We start from the raw sequence: 13,347 nt of genomic DNA, 5'->3' as shown, positions 1-13,347 counted from the left end.
TATGATTTTGTATAAAATGACATATAACACCAAGCCAAGGCAGCCAAACCAAAGGTTACCTTCCTCTCAATTTCTGTCTCCCTGCTTGGGGCCAGGAACCCAAGGATTTAAGGCACTGGAGTGTAAGAAAGGCAAGCCTAAATAAAAGGCACAGCAGATCATAAAAATATTATACAGTACAGTAATAACAAAAAAATGCAACTGGACAGGTTTTCCTGAAAGATAAAATAGTTCCTGTATTTTCTGTTCTATTTCAGGTATGAAATAATGAAAAATAATAATTTGGACGAGTCTGTAGAGCACAGTGCAAAGAGTGTTTGTTAGTGAGCTCATCACAGTGAGGACAGGCTCTCAGAATCACTGGTATTTGTGACACTGCTCTGCAATCTGCCCACTGCAATAACTGCCTGTAAAGCATACAATATCAGACTCAAACTCTAGAAGCCACTTTTTCTCCACCAGACTATTTCTCTCCTTTTATGTCTGCTTTGTGGCCACTTTATCAATGTCCAGAGACCTCCTCAGGCCCTGCAGCACCAGCAGCTACTCAGATTCTTTGAGCTGCCATTTGAAAGGGGCAGGAGTGGATTCACACAATTGCAGCCAAGTCCACCAGTCAAAGCTGTGTTTCAATGTTGTGTTCTTTCTATCAAATTGCTAGGTGTTGCACAAGGGACAAGACAAAACTTAGGGCATAGGCCTACACCAAGTTGGTGTGTTTTGTGTGCACTTTGAATAGTCAGGATTGTAGTTTTTCTTTCATTCATAGTCAGCAGAAGAGGGTATGATGATGTGCATAGCCTGGGGTGGGGAACTTACTTGCTTCCCAGTAAGTTTCTTCTCTGTACAAATCTGAGACACATTTGTGATCAGCAGCAAGTCACAGCATTAAGCTACAGGGATATAGCCAGATAACAGCAGTTGTGATGGCAAGGATAAGAGAAGCCCTTTGTTCCGCTTTTTCCTTCAACAAGGTAAGTTCAGATTCTCCTTGTATTTTAGCAGTTCAGAATTAACCCTCCCAGCACAGCAGAATTTTTCTTTAAGTTCAGCATTCTGTGCTTATTAAAATTTCATCATAAAGTTCCTAGAAAATAAGACTTGCAAATAGTGCCCAGCACGGCCTCACTGACAAATACCCTGGCAAGCACTGGACCATCAGAGACGGGCAGTGCAATCCTTCAGGTCGTGGAGAGCAACATCTAAGTACAGACAGCAGAGAAGCAGCAAGGTAAGTGGAGGAGAGGAAAACTGGAAATCTGAAGGAGAAGTCTAAGAAACACAGAAAGGCATTTTATGCATAACAGAGGGTACCCATGTGGAATCATACAGTGGAAGTAGAAGTGCAGAAACCATATGAGCTTGAAAAACACTCTGAGGCACTAAGAGTAAAACTTGCTAGGTCTAATCTATTGCTACATTCAAAACTCTGTCTACCAGACTGTCAGAATTCAGGACATCCTTCTGTCTGTCCTGGATTGCCAGAACCCCTCCCAGGGGGCTCAGAGACCCTGGCACAGAGCCCAAGGCACCTGTGACTTAGATTATGACTCATGGAAAGAAATCACCAACCTTATATGAGGATCTGCAAGCCACGAAAGTCTAAGTAGAATAATTCATTAGTTTGCCACAGGGTGAAAAATAGATTTTTGGGGTTTTTAGAGCGGGGGTTCAGGGGGCAAGATGGAGGAATCTGGATGTGTCCAGCCTTTCTCCTCCTTCTTCTTCTTGGTCTCCATCTTCTGCTGTGATGCTGGCACTTACAGATTGGTTTAGAGTAGAAGCTCACTGTCTAACATAGGTGACAGGTATTGGGAAGTAACTGTAAACATTGTATACATAATTCTTAGTATAAAAAGATAACATTGCCCTGAGAGCAGTCAGTGTGCCTCTGTCTGACCTGCTGAATGGACCTTGGCAGGCCAGAGAAAGAATTTTATAGATAAGAAACAATAAACAACCTTGAGAACGAGAACTGAAGAGCTCTGACTCCTTCTTGGACCACCGCACTGGGAAAAGAGACTTTCTAACACATCTTGGGGTCACTGTGAGCAGCAGAAGTCCCCAGACCAGACACCTCAAACATTCCTTCTTTTGTACACACTTTTAAACACGCCCCACTCGTGCAGAGTTCAAAACAGCCCAGCAAGAGAATGGGATGAAGAAGGGAGAAAACCCACCCATAACATCTGAAAGGCCAGAAGGATGAGCAAGAGCCAGAATTCCAGGCTTCTCTGGAAGGATCCAGCCTTAGGGCAGGGAGGGGGAAGAAGGAAAGCTCTTACCATTGTTACTGTTATCATCAACGAGGATGATCTCCTTGAGCAGGTGAGCAGGGGTGCGGTCGATGGCTGAGTGGATGGAGCGCAGGATCACCGAGAGGGCCTCGTTAACGAAAATGAACACAATGCTGACCTCGGGGAGGCTCTCAGGAAACGTCAGGTTCCTGCACCTACAGGGAAAGGTTGAAGGAAAAGAAAATACATAAATTTTTGGCAGCCGCAATGCAAACGAAAACTATTTCAGAGAAATCTACTCCCAGTTATAGGAACATATTAAAGATACAAAAAGAACATGCTGCTACTAAAGCTAAGACAGATGGTGCAGCCAGAAAAACCACATTAAAAAGTGGAAAACTTATCTGTAAGCACAGTCAAGGGGTTTAAACAGAAAGAGGAATACTCTCATAACATAGTGCATTTTTCTTTCCTTTTTCAAAAATAGATATTTCAGCCACATTCCAACTTGCTTATGGAAACAGCAGCATGGAAGTGCTGCCCACAACTTTAAAGCTCCTTAGTGTTTTATTGGGGTTTTTTCACCTCCTTCTTTCCAAAAAGGATTCAAATCTTTCAATTATATGAGTAGAAAGCTCTTTTACCACTTTACCTTTTTAAACTGTGAGCAAAGTATTTGCTTTTCAATAAAGCCAGAACTTAATTGAGTAAAAGGAATTAATTATTTTCTGTGAAACTTTTAGTATTTTAATGCAATGTTTCTGATTTTTCCTCAGATTTGAAACTACTTACTAGGATGAAATCAGGCACAGGCTGACTCAAGCAGCATTTTTAGATAGACTTTGTAGATGGAAATGATTGATGTTAATGCTTTTGTCTGCCTCCTGACAACACTGAGTGGCTATCCTCTCCAGATGCCAGGGTTCACTACATCCAGGAACCCCTGGAAACTGTGGAAAGGACAACTAACAGCCAATGTTTTGCATACAGAAAGCACAGAGAGATTCATTACTTTTACATAATGCTTGAATATGACTCCTTAACTAAATCTGTTCTTCAGTTCAAAGAGAAAAGTTCTTTTAGGATTTTGTATTTTAATTGGTGTAGCAAATAAATACAAAGTAGTATCACAAAAGCATTCCTCTTCATGTGCTGGATGTTGTACAAAATTTAGGTTAAATCAAGATGATCAATTTACTTCTCTGCTTTTAAGGGTTCTGGAAAAAAGTGCATAGGACACATGACATCCAAGCCAACTGAGATAGCACAATATTCAAAATTCAGCTGATCAACCAATTTTCTTAATTCAGTCATTGGTTTGAAAGTGATGGAAATCACATTAAATAAGCTATTTAATATTTTAGGTCCTTTTCTCTCTGTCACCATACAAAAGAGTTATAAGGACATATAAAACAGAAAATAAAGTCTAGAAAAAGTAGTGACAGTTCAAGTCTTAAAAAGCGTACAGTATATTTTTTAATAACCTGGTTCATACACCATTTAGAAACAAATATGAAACCTCATTGTTGCAGAGATTCACAGCTTTTTGTTCCATGGTGTCAATACCAGAGGGAAATATTTTAAATGGTGTTTGGATTTACTGATTCCCACTTGTGGCTTGATCTTCTGCAGCACAAGACACTAAAACTTTCTTTTCCAAATCAGTTTGTATTTTGACTGGTGTTTTAATCCTCCATTCATTGGTAAGACAGCTTTCAGCACCAGAATGAAAAGTTTTCTTTAAAGCATCCAGGAGTCGATTTTATGCAAAATAAAGCACCACCATAAGAGACAAGGGGAGCTGACTTTTTTTCCAGAAGAAGAGCAAGGCAGCACTGCTTTTCTCTTTTAGCCAGTAGTGCAGGACTTAAAACCTTCAGCCAGGATGGAGGGAGCATGAGTTCAATCTTCCCTGGTCTCCCCAGAGAGCCAGCCACTAGCCAGCTTGGTATGATTATTTTCAGGCCCCCTTTCCAGAGTCATTTCACTTTCTGTGGAGCAATTAAACTAAGCTGGAGTGATACCAGGTCTCTCTGACCTTATGTTTAGGGTAAATCCCTTGGAGGAAGAACCTGCAGCACATGTTCAAATAGATGTTTATGCATTTTAAACCCTAAACTCCACTCTTCATGGCTATTGCAAATCTAAATTATAATGCCACAAAAATTCTTGTGATCACTTTTTTCTTTCTTTTGCAAGATAATATTTATTATTTCCTTTTTACTAGTGACAATCTGCTGAAGAAACAAAGTCATTTTCACAGAGTCTACAAGTCAGGCATCAGGGCAATTTTCTATGATGCCACACAATCACAGGATGGATGAGGTTGGAATGGGCCTCGGGAAGGCATCCTGTCCAAGCCTTCCTTCAGCAGAGTCCCCTAGAGCCAGCTGCCCAGGAACAGCATCTTCCTGCAGCAGCATCTTCAGACAGGGTTGGGATGCCTCCAATGAGGGAAACTCTACAACCTGTCCTGCAGCTTGTGCCCTTTTGCCTCTGGGCAGCACTGAGAAGAGCCTGGCTCTGCCCTCTTTGCAGCCTCCCTTCAGATATTTACCTTGATTACATCCCCTCTAAGCTTCCTCTTCTTTAGGCTAAACAGTCCCAATGCTACAGACACACACTGGGGTAATCACACATCCTCTGAACAGAGAGAGACACGGCTGTCCCAGGATTCTCTTGGGAAGCTGTGAGAAAGCTCAGAGAAAGAATTTAAAAACAATTATTATCTCTCTTTCTGTAACTGTTTGTCACTGTCATATTTTCTGAAAAATTCTCTTTGCCCAGGATTCTTTTCCTGAGAAGCCTCTGAGAGAAATGAAAACAATAATTATTTAATTGCTTCTCTTTGTTTTGTTGTTTTGGAATGTGCCTTAGACATTGTTCACCAACTGGTCATTGTTTGATTGGTTTCATGTGAATTGTTTTAACTTAATCACCAATCACCATCAGCTGTGTCAGAATCTCTGAGTCAGTCACAAGTTTTTATTATTCATTCTTGTTCACCCTTCTGTCTGTATCCTCCTCTTTCTTTAGTATAGTTTTAGTATAGTATTCTTAAATATAATATAATATCATATATCATATCATAATACATCAGCCTTCTGAGAACATAGAGTCAAATTCTCATCTCTTCCCTCATCCTGAAAACCTTACAAATACCACAACTGTTGTTTATAGATATGGTTCTCCAGAGTGTGCTATTCATAGTTCACCACTAGTGTGAGAGAAGATTCCTAAAGGCCAATCAGGTCTTAGGGCCACCATTGTTTCCATAAGAACTGTACATTTCTAATAATAAAGTGCCTTTTCATGCCTCCTGGTGATGGAGTCTCTGTGTCACCTTTGGCTGTCCCCAGTACCCCTTTGGTGATAACACACCTGTTTCACATCTTCTTAAGGAGAAAAGATGGTTTCCACAACTGCCTCCTGTACCCCAGAGTGAGTATTTTAACCTCTGAAACTGTTCCTTAAAAGAAGATCACCTTCAGTGATGAACAAGCTCTGAAATTCCTGCTTAAAACAATCTCTAAAAGCCCTGCCCAGATGACTGAGTAGTTGAAATAGCTATAAATTTACTTGGGCTGAGCACTATCAAACCTGAGGCAAATCTTCAACAAATGTGAGTTTTAGGGACCATCAGGTTTAACTGGCATTTCACAGAAGGATTTCCATGTACATATTTCACGCTCAAAGTGACTGGGAGACCTCTTTACTTATAATCACATAATAATTCTTAAACACTAACACTCAAAGTTTTCCTAAAGATGCTAAAATTATTACAGATCTTGGTCCTTGAAGAACAGACCTGTTCATGCCAAATGGTGTGTACGCATCCAGATTTTGAAAATTTGTCTTCAAATAGACTATGAACTAGTTGACAGGTCTAAAGCTACTAAAATAATCTTCAGTATTATCCTTTAAAGAACCTACAATGCTTGTTATTTTAGTGATGTGCTTGCAGTCAAAATGAACAAATATGAAATGGTCCAGCAAACAAATCTACAGCCAATTTATCTTTTATCTGTCTACTTTAGGCATGGTAATATTTGTTATCTTCAGCCATAAGAAGATAAAATGATACTCTAGCAAAAAGTGAAACTCCATCTGGTAGGATATGGTACCTGTTAAATAATTAGGAAAAACTGAGGGATTTTTGAAAAATACTTTGAATGGCAATAAAAGTATATTGAAAATAGTTCAAAGAAGTTGCTTCCTTAAATACTGGTGGTTTTTTCTCCTCTGTCAATTAAGCTGAGCTTGAGATAAATGTAAAATATAATATTGCAATCAACTAGTGACAAATTATATTCCAAAAAGGTTCTTCATGGCAAAACAACCCTCAATGCACTGCTTCCCTGCCATAAATCCATGCATAAACTGACATGCTCAAACAAAATTTCTGCTTCTGATGAGTCTTCTATCCATTTAAAACAAACTATTTTTATTGGTTTTCCCAACTGCATTCATTTACATCTTACATATTTGCAATTTTTTATCACTCTGGACAAAATTTTTTATTGCTGGCAACTTGTAGAGACAAGAGCAATGATTACAATTCTGTGGATGCAATTTGATTCCCTTTTTGTACCACCATGTCTTAAAAGATAACTACAGATGACTTGAGAGAACAGAATTAGACTCCTGTTTTATCTAATTTCTTTAGTCTTTTCAAGAAGACTAATTTTCAAGGAGGGTTGATCCCTGAACTGAGTTCATGTTTTCCTTTTTTTTTTCCCATTCGGACTCATTTATTATCTTTACTTCCAGCTCAAATTCACTTTTTGTTTCAGTGTGTCTGTACATTTCAGAAAAACACCTTTTCCTCTCTACGTAATATTCCGTATCAGCTGATGATACTAAAAATGACCTACTTTTTTTTTTTTCTTTTAATTTAAACAAATCAGAATTAACTCAGCCCCAGATCCTGCACAGAATGTAAAGCGCTTGTGCTTCCACTGAATTTCAAATACAGATTCCAAACGGCACTTACAGCTGCAATAGTGAGTATTGCTTCAACAAAGCTAAAAATTACAGCCAGCAAAACCCACTCCACTCAATTACACTGGGCTAATAGCACTAAAGCAGCAGTTGCCATGGTTACCAGGAATTTAGAGAAACTCCTGGTGTTCTATTTCAAGCACAGCTCTGGTAAATGGAGAGCAGCATATATTATGAAGCTTCTTTCAAATATTTGTCCACAAGAAAACTCTATTCATCTATGCACTGTGATAATTCAATTTAGCCAGTCATTAGCCATTAAAATTAGTTTAGCATAACTATGTTTTAAAGCAGCAAAGCAAAATTTATTTTCTGGATTCATAACTTATCTCTGAGACTGTCTACAAATATGTACATAATTATGAACTCAAATTATTTTCTGCAAGCTTTGAAAAACTTTAACCAACAGTATCAGATCAAACAATAGTAAAACCCCATGTTTTTGTTTAGAAAAGAAATTGTAGCATATATTCCACTTTTTTTTCTTGTTTTGATGGTTTTGGGGTTTTTTTGGTTGTTTTTTGTTTAATACAAGATGCAATCAAGATGTTACTAAAAATGTTTGGGGTTAAAGTGTTGTTTCAGAAACAACACTTTAAGGAATAAGTATATGGGAGCAAGTTTTAGTTCCAACTAGGTAAGAATTTCTCAGAAGTGCAAGCAGAAACAGAATTGTCCTGGTAACATTTTGTCCACAGCCAAAATGGCCAACAGAAGTTCAAAATACATGGGAGTAAAAAAAAACAAAACATTCTGGCATAAATGAAATAAGTAGCAGCAAAACTCTGGGAAAAGAACTGAGTATTGTAATGTCAGCAATGAAGAGAGATGGAAGACTGATTTGGTGATCAGAATCTGATTTATTGTGGGACTCAAACATTTATATACTATTTTAGGGGGGCTAGTAGTGTTTTACTACAATGATTGGGTTAATAATCACATAAACAAACTTACACATTTTAAACATCTCTTGCTTGCAGAAGTCTGATGTAATTTCCTTTTTTCAGTAAACCTGTCTGATGCAATCTTCATGCAATCCTCAAAGCTCTGTTTGCTATTGCCAAGGCATCCTGTTATCAAATCTCTTATGTTAACTACATCCAAAGTCCATCATCTGTCTTGTGTCCCCCAGCATCCCAACACTGCAAGAACTCCTGCACAACTATTTTTGTATTTATGTTTATAATTTCATTGTGTGATCATACTTCATTTTTCCTTTTGCTATGATCAGTATTTTAAATGCTAACTGAGCTATGCCAACCAGGCTGGCATTGAACAGCATATAATAAGGTCTTTTTTCCTGTATAAGGGCATATCACCATTAACTTGGGCTATTAGAGCAGCCTGAAGACAGCAGCAGATTTGATATCACTGCCAGTGATATCAAACACTTGTAGAGCAGCCATTTGAGGTACATCTCAACAGGAAAAGCAAGGCTGAGCTCAGAATCCCAGAGGGATTCTGCTGGGAACCAATCTCATGGCAAAGGTGAGATGAGAAAGAGAAGAATCAGAGGTAGAGAGATACGTAAAAGAGAGCATGAAACAGGACAGCAGGAAAGATTAGTTATTTAACAAGAATGCTGAATACTCTGGAAATTTTAGAAGTTCTGTCCAAAACAATACATTATATGTACTGTATGTACTTTGTGCTCTTTTTAAATGGCTCCTTCAAAACATCAAAGCCAACAAGCAATATTCATGTTCTCTTTTACCACTGGCAACAAAAGAACTTGGTCAGAAATTAACAAGGAGCCATATCCATCACTAACATACACCCAGCAGAACAGAACTGTTTCACAGGGACATGTGGGGGCAAAGGTTTATGGAATGCAACTCTGGAGAAGCTGGCTTTTGGGGAGAAATAGAGATTACATACAAAAGCCCAGCCTGAACCTCACTATTTGAAATTACTTATTTTCCTTATATCAATTTTAATAAAGGAAAAAAATATAGAAGTCTGATGCATGTCACATCCAGGATTGTGTTTGCCACCATAAGACTAATGGACATTTTGGACAAGTGAACATACATGAAAAACTTTTTTCCCAAACCACATCTCTGTCCTCAACTAGCCAATGCTTGATTTTTCTTCCTTGTAGTCCTATCTGCATTCAGGGGATCTCTTGCCTGCTCTGTTTGTGCCCACTTTATCACAAACCTAATTTTGCTGTCTTCAAGGCTTCTACCACTGTCCCTTGCCAAACTGTGCCTCTAAATAATCAGTTTAGGAGCAGTGAATTGTTTGAAAGAAGTGCTTACAAAATAGCCAAAGCCCTTCTCCTAATCAGAAACAGGACCTCTCCTCTGCACTTTTCCTGATGACAAACTTTCAGCCAGGAAAAGGGCAAACCCACAGGCTATACCATGCTATTTGACAATCTCCAAAGAATTCAAACATCTGAGCTTTAAATGCTTCTTTTGCCTTCTACCCTTCATGCCTTTGCTTCTCTCTTTTGCTTCTTTGCTTTCTTCCAGTCAGTTACACTGACTGAAAAGGTTGCTTTGCATTTACTGGCCAGGTTTGTTTGTATCAGACAGTTTGTGCAGGAGCCAGACCCTTTGAAACAGCTCCTCTGCTGGGATCCTGCTGCAAACCTCCTTTCCTGCTATGCCTCCCTCGCTCATCACATAATCAAAGAAGAATATTACCTCCCTCTCCCATGTGTGCTTCAGCACAATGGATCAGGCAACAAAAATTTACAAGCCAACAAAGTAGAATCTTAAGTACATCCACTCGAAAGGAGTTTGGGAGACAGTTTCAAGACCCCTAAATAACCTACATTGTTTCAATGAATTTCTGCATGAGTTTGTTTCATTCACATTTCACTCAAAACAATCTCTGTGGGTACTGGCTGCCCTACTAGAAGTAATGAGCACAACAGAATTATAACTAACACAGAACTATTGTCCTCTGCTCCTGCATGCAGCAAGGGCAACACTACCTTCCTAAGTGCTTCCAGGCTAATTAGAGCTACTTGTCAGTCTGCAATGTAGATAAGGCTAACAGATGCACAGAATGTGGGGAACAGCACAGCACCCAGCTTCAGCAGCACAAAATTAGGTCCTGGCAGAGACAGTACTCCACAATAAACCCTGCACTGTCTACTGAGTATGGCAAAAACAGCCCACTTCACAGTGCAGTGATTACTTCAGGAGGCTAAAGTATCTAGGGCATCTCTTATTTGCTTCAAAGAGATTATTTTGGACTGTGCTGGGGACACCCCATGCTAGCAGAAATACTCACAGTGAAAAGGAGCTGAATTCAGAATGGGACAGGAGGCTCGTGGCTGTACAGAGGGTCAGAAACCACTCTGCAGTACGTAAAGCATGAGAAGGTCCTTCTGAAAGGTGTGACAACTGCCACAGCTTGACCCAACTGCGCTCTGCTGGATTTTTCCAACCAATGTGATAATCTTTTTCTAGAGAGGCCAGAGTTCAGAGGCTTGGGCAGAGTGCACTGCCCTAACTGCTAAATGTGTTCTACTGCCTCTTCATGCCACCCACGCTGAAGGACTGGACAAGGCTGGATTTTTGCCCTCTCTTCCATCTGTGTTGCAGGTCCACAATCTCTAACTGTCCTCTTCTTTTGTCATGGCATTTAATGTTGACAATCTCAACCCTAGAGAATGCTGCATGTTATAATTTGGTGTTATTACACCAGTGGAATGGCCTTTATCTCTGTAGAACCTTGTAAAGACACGCTGAGCTCTCCTGCTAAGATATGTAGATGTGAATTCTCAGAGGACTGCAGGCAGAAAGGTCAAAGCTGAGTCATACCAGTATGATATAAAGGACTAATATCACAATTTTGTCAGATCACTTAATTCTCCTGCTCTCATCTGGGGCTAACAATCTGTGAATTTCCTTAGGTTTCAGTTCTAAATATTGTTGTCCTCCCAAATTCCTGTACTCCATACGATAGGTTCTGAATACAGATGACAGACCACCATTGAGCCCAGACAGAACTATGTGAGCTCTGCTCCTTTATCTACCTGTCACAAGTCTTTGCTGGGATGCCACTGCCATGCTGACTCTTGCAGAATCACTGCTACATCCAGGCTAATGAGCTTGGTTGGACTTTGGCTAATTATGCCCAGGTACTGTGGTTATATCTGGGCTTTAATGCATTTCTAGTCAGAACAGAAATACCACAACTGACTGATTCCAGGAAAGGTGGCTAACTTGGGCTCCATGTCACTTGCTGTAGGCTCTCTTCACACCACACTGTCCTTGGCCTTTAGGCTGTGCTGCTTGAGCCCAGTACCTGCCCAAGGATAACTTAAATACAGACAGGGGAAGTGACTTCTGCACTTGGCTTAAAAACCAGGGGCTAGAAATCCCCAAAATGGATTATTACACTGGGAACATACTTTCACAGGGTAGATTTTTTCCCCCACAACATTCACGCATGTGCTCTCACACAAATGAGAATTTGCTTGTTGGGAGCAGGAATTCTTTTTTCAACAACAGGACTTAGAGAACACCTGTAGCTCTGCACTCCACAGGGTGCTATAGCTACAGCAAACAGTTTGCATACTGCCTGACAACACAATTCATTTTCCTCAGGGTCAGAACTTACTACATTCCAGTGTCTGAGTCTCTGCCTGCTCCCCAGCCTAAAGGGTGCAGGGAACCTACCTGAGCTACCATTACTAAGCCATTATTTTGCATGTATGTGTCCCTAAACACACTGTGATGTCTGTCATGTTTCTGGCACAGTCAGCAAAGGATCAAAACTTGCTCAGGATTAGGCTCATGATTCATTTCTAACTAGAGTTTCTTTTAAAATCCTGACCTTAATTTATTTTCAGCTACATTTCTACATTTTCTCTATATTTTAAATTTCTAAAACACAGCATTATAAAAAATTGATATTTAAATCATTCAGAAGAGTAATTTCAAAAGAGCCATAAGAACAGAAACATTTCTATTACTGATGTCTAGTTAAAAAGATTTCTTTTCCCTTCAGATCAGTCTACAATTAAAAAACAAAAAAGAGACTCTCCCTACAGGCATTGCTAAACTGATTCAACCAAAACACAAATACAATTGCACGGACTTTGATTTCTTCAAAGTCAGTATTACAGCAAATCTGCAACAAAAATATTTCTACAATGCAATATATAATAAAACATAGCATAGATACTGCTAGAGTGCTGCCTGGAATTGTGTTCATATATTTTTGCTATCATCAACTTAATGTGCAGCAAAATGCACTACTGCTTTAGTTATTAAAATGTTTGGTTAGAATAAGTGCATACAATCACATTTGATTCACCAAGTACCCAGCACATTTATTTTAATGATTTCTTTTTTTTAATGAGCTGCAAAAAAAGCAGTTTTCCCTCCACCTGCTTCTCCATCTCCGGAGCTGCTGCTTGTTCAAAGCATCAGATATATCACCAATGCTTCAAAAAGTTTGAGCACTAACTGTCTCTGTGAACAGTGCTGCCCAAACAGGCCCCAGATGCACTGAAGGGAAAGCTGTTCCCTTTTCTGCTCCCATCCAACTCCCCAAGCCATTGTGGAATAACCCTGGATGTGTTCACCCTGCCTGGCAGGCATGATTGCCAGCAGAGACCTGCCCAAGGAGGATCCCTGGGCTTTCAGTGCTTGGCTCAAAGGTGTATTTCACCACTGAAACTCACCAGCTTCACCTACCAAGCGACCTTAATCAGGCAGTTCTGTGCTTACAAAGAGAGCAGCTCTTATTTAGCCAATTATCTGATAAAACTGAAAACTGGCATTAAAAGGTTCTTCTTTTAGCAGAAAAAAACACACCTGCTATCTAATATAAATTGTAGGTGAGATAAAGCTTCCAACAGATGCTGAAGACTTAATGTTCATGAATACTTAGTGGGACTTTAACAGAACTGACTTTGGGCTCAGCAGTGCTTCAGAAGACAATTAAAATGTACAGCATTCATCTGTTTGATAGAAATTACTCATTCTGGCTGTTACCTGTGCCTAGACCTAGGAGGAAAGCCTTGCAGGTGGAAAAGAGCTGGAAGGCCATAGTGTGGCCCTGTAGGTGGAGAAGAACTGGAAGGCCACAGTGTGGGCCTGTGTTGTTATCATATTGTTGTTATCATATTTCTAGAGTCCCA

The 13,347-nt window shown here is 39.7% G+C and overlaps 1 protein-coding gene across 2 annotated transcripts in view; it reads right to left on the bottom strand.

The window, feature by feature from the left end:
- GALNT18 (polypeptide N-acetylgalactosaminyltransferase 18) overlaps nucleotides 1-13,347 on the bottom strand; it is a 215,019-nt gene that overhangs the window by 105,900 nt on the left and 95,772 nt on the right. For both annotated transcript variants that reach the window (XM_058026636.1, XM_058026635.1), the window contains exon 4: nucleotides 2,286-2,452. In XM_058026636.1, coding sequence (XP_057882619.1) covers nucleotides 2,286-2,452 — 167 coding nt within the window. The remainder of the gene's footprint in view (nucleotides 1-2,285; nucleotides 2,453-13,347) is intronic.

This window comes from Melospiza georgiana, chromosome 6, assembly GCF_028018845.1.
Source record: "Melospiza georgiana isolate bMelGeo1 chromosome 6, bMelGeo1.pri, whole genome shotgun sequence".
In the NCBI taxonomy this organism is placed as follows: domain Eukaryota; kingdom Metazoa; phylum Chordata; class Aves; order Passeriformes; family Passerellidae; genus Melospiza; species Melospiza georgiana.
The sequence above is the reverse complement of the archived record's forward strand: the minus strand, read 5'-3'. Positions and strand labels throughout refer to the sequence as shown.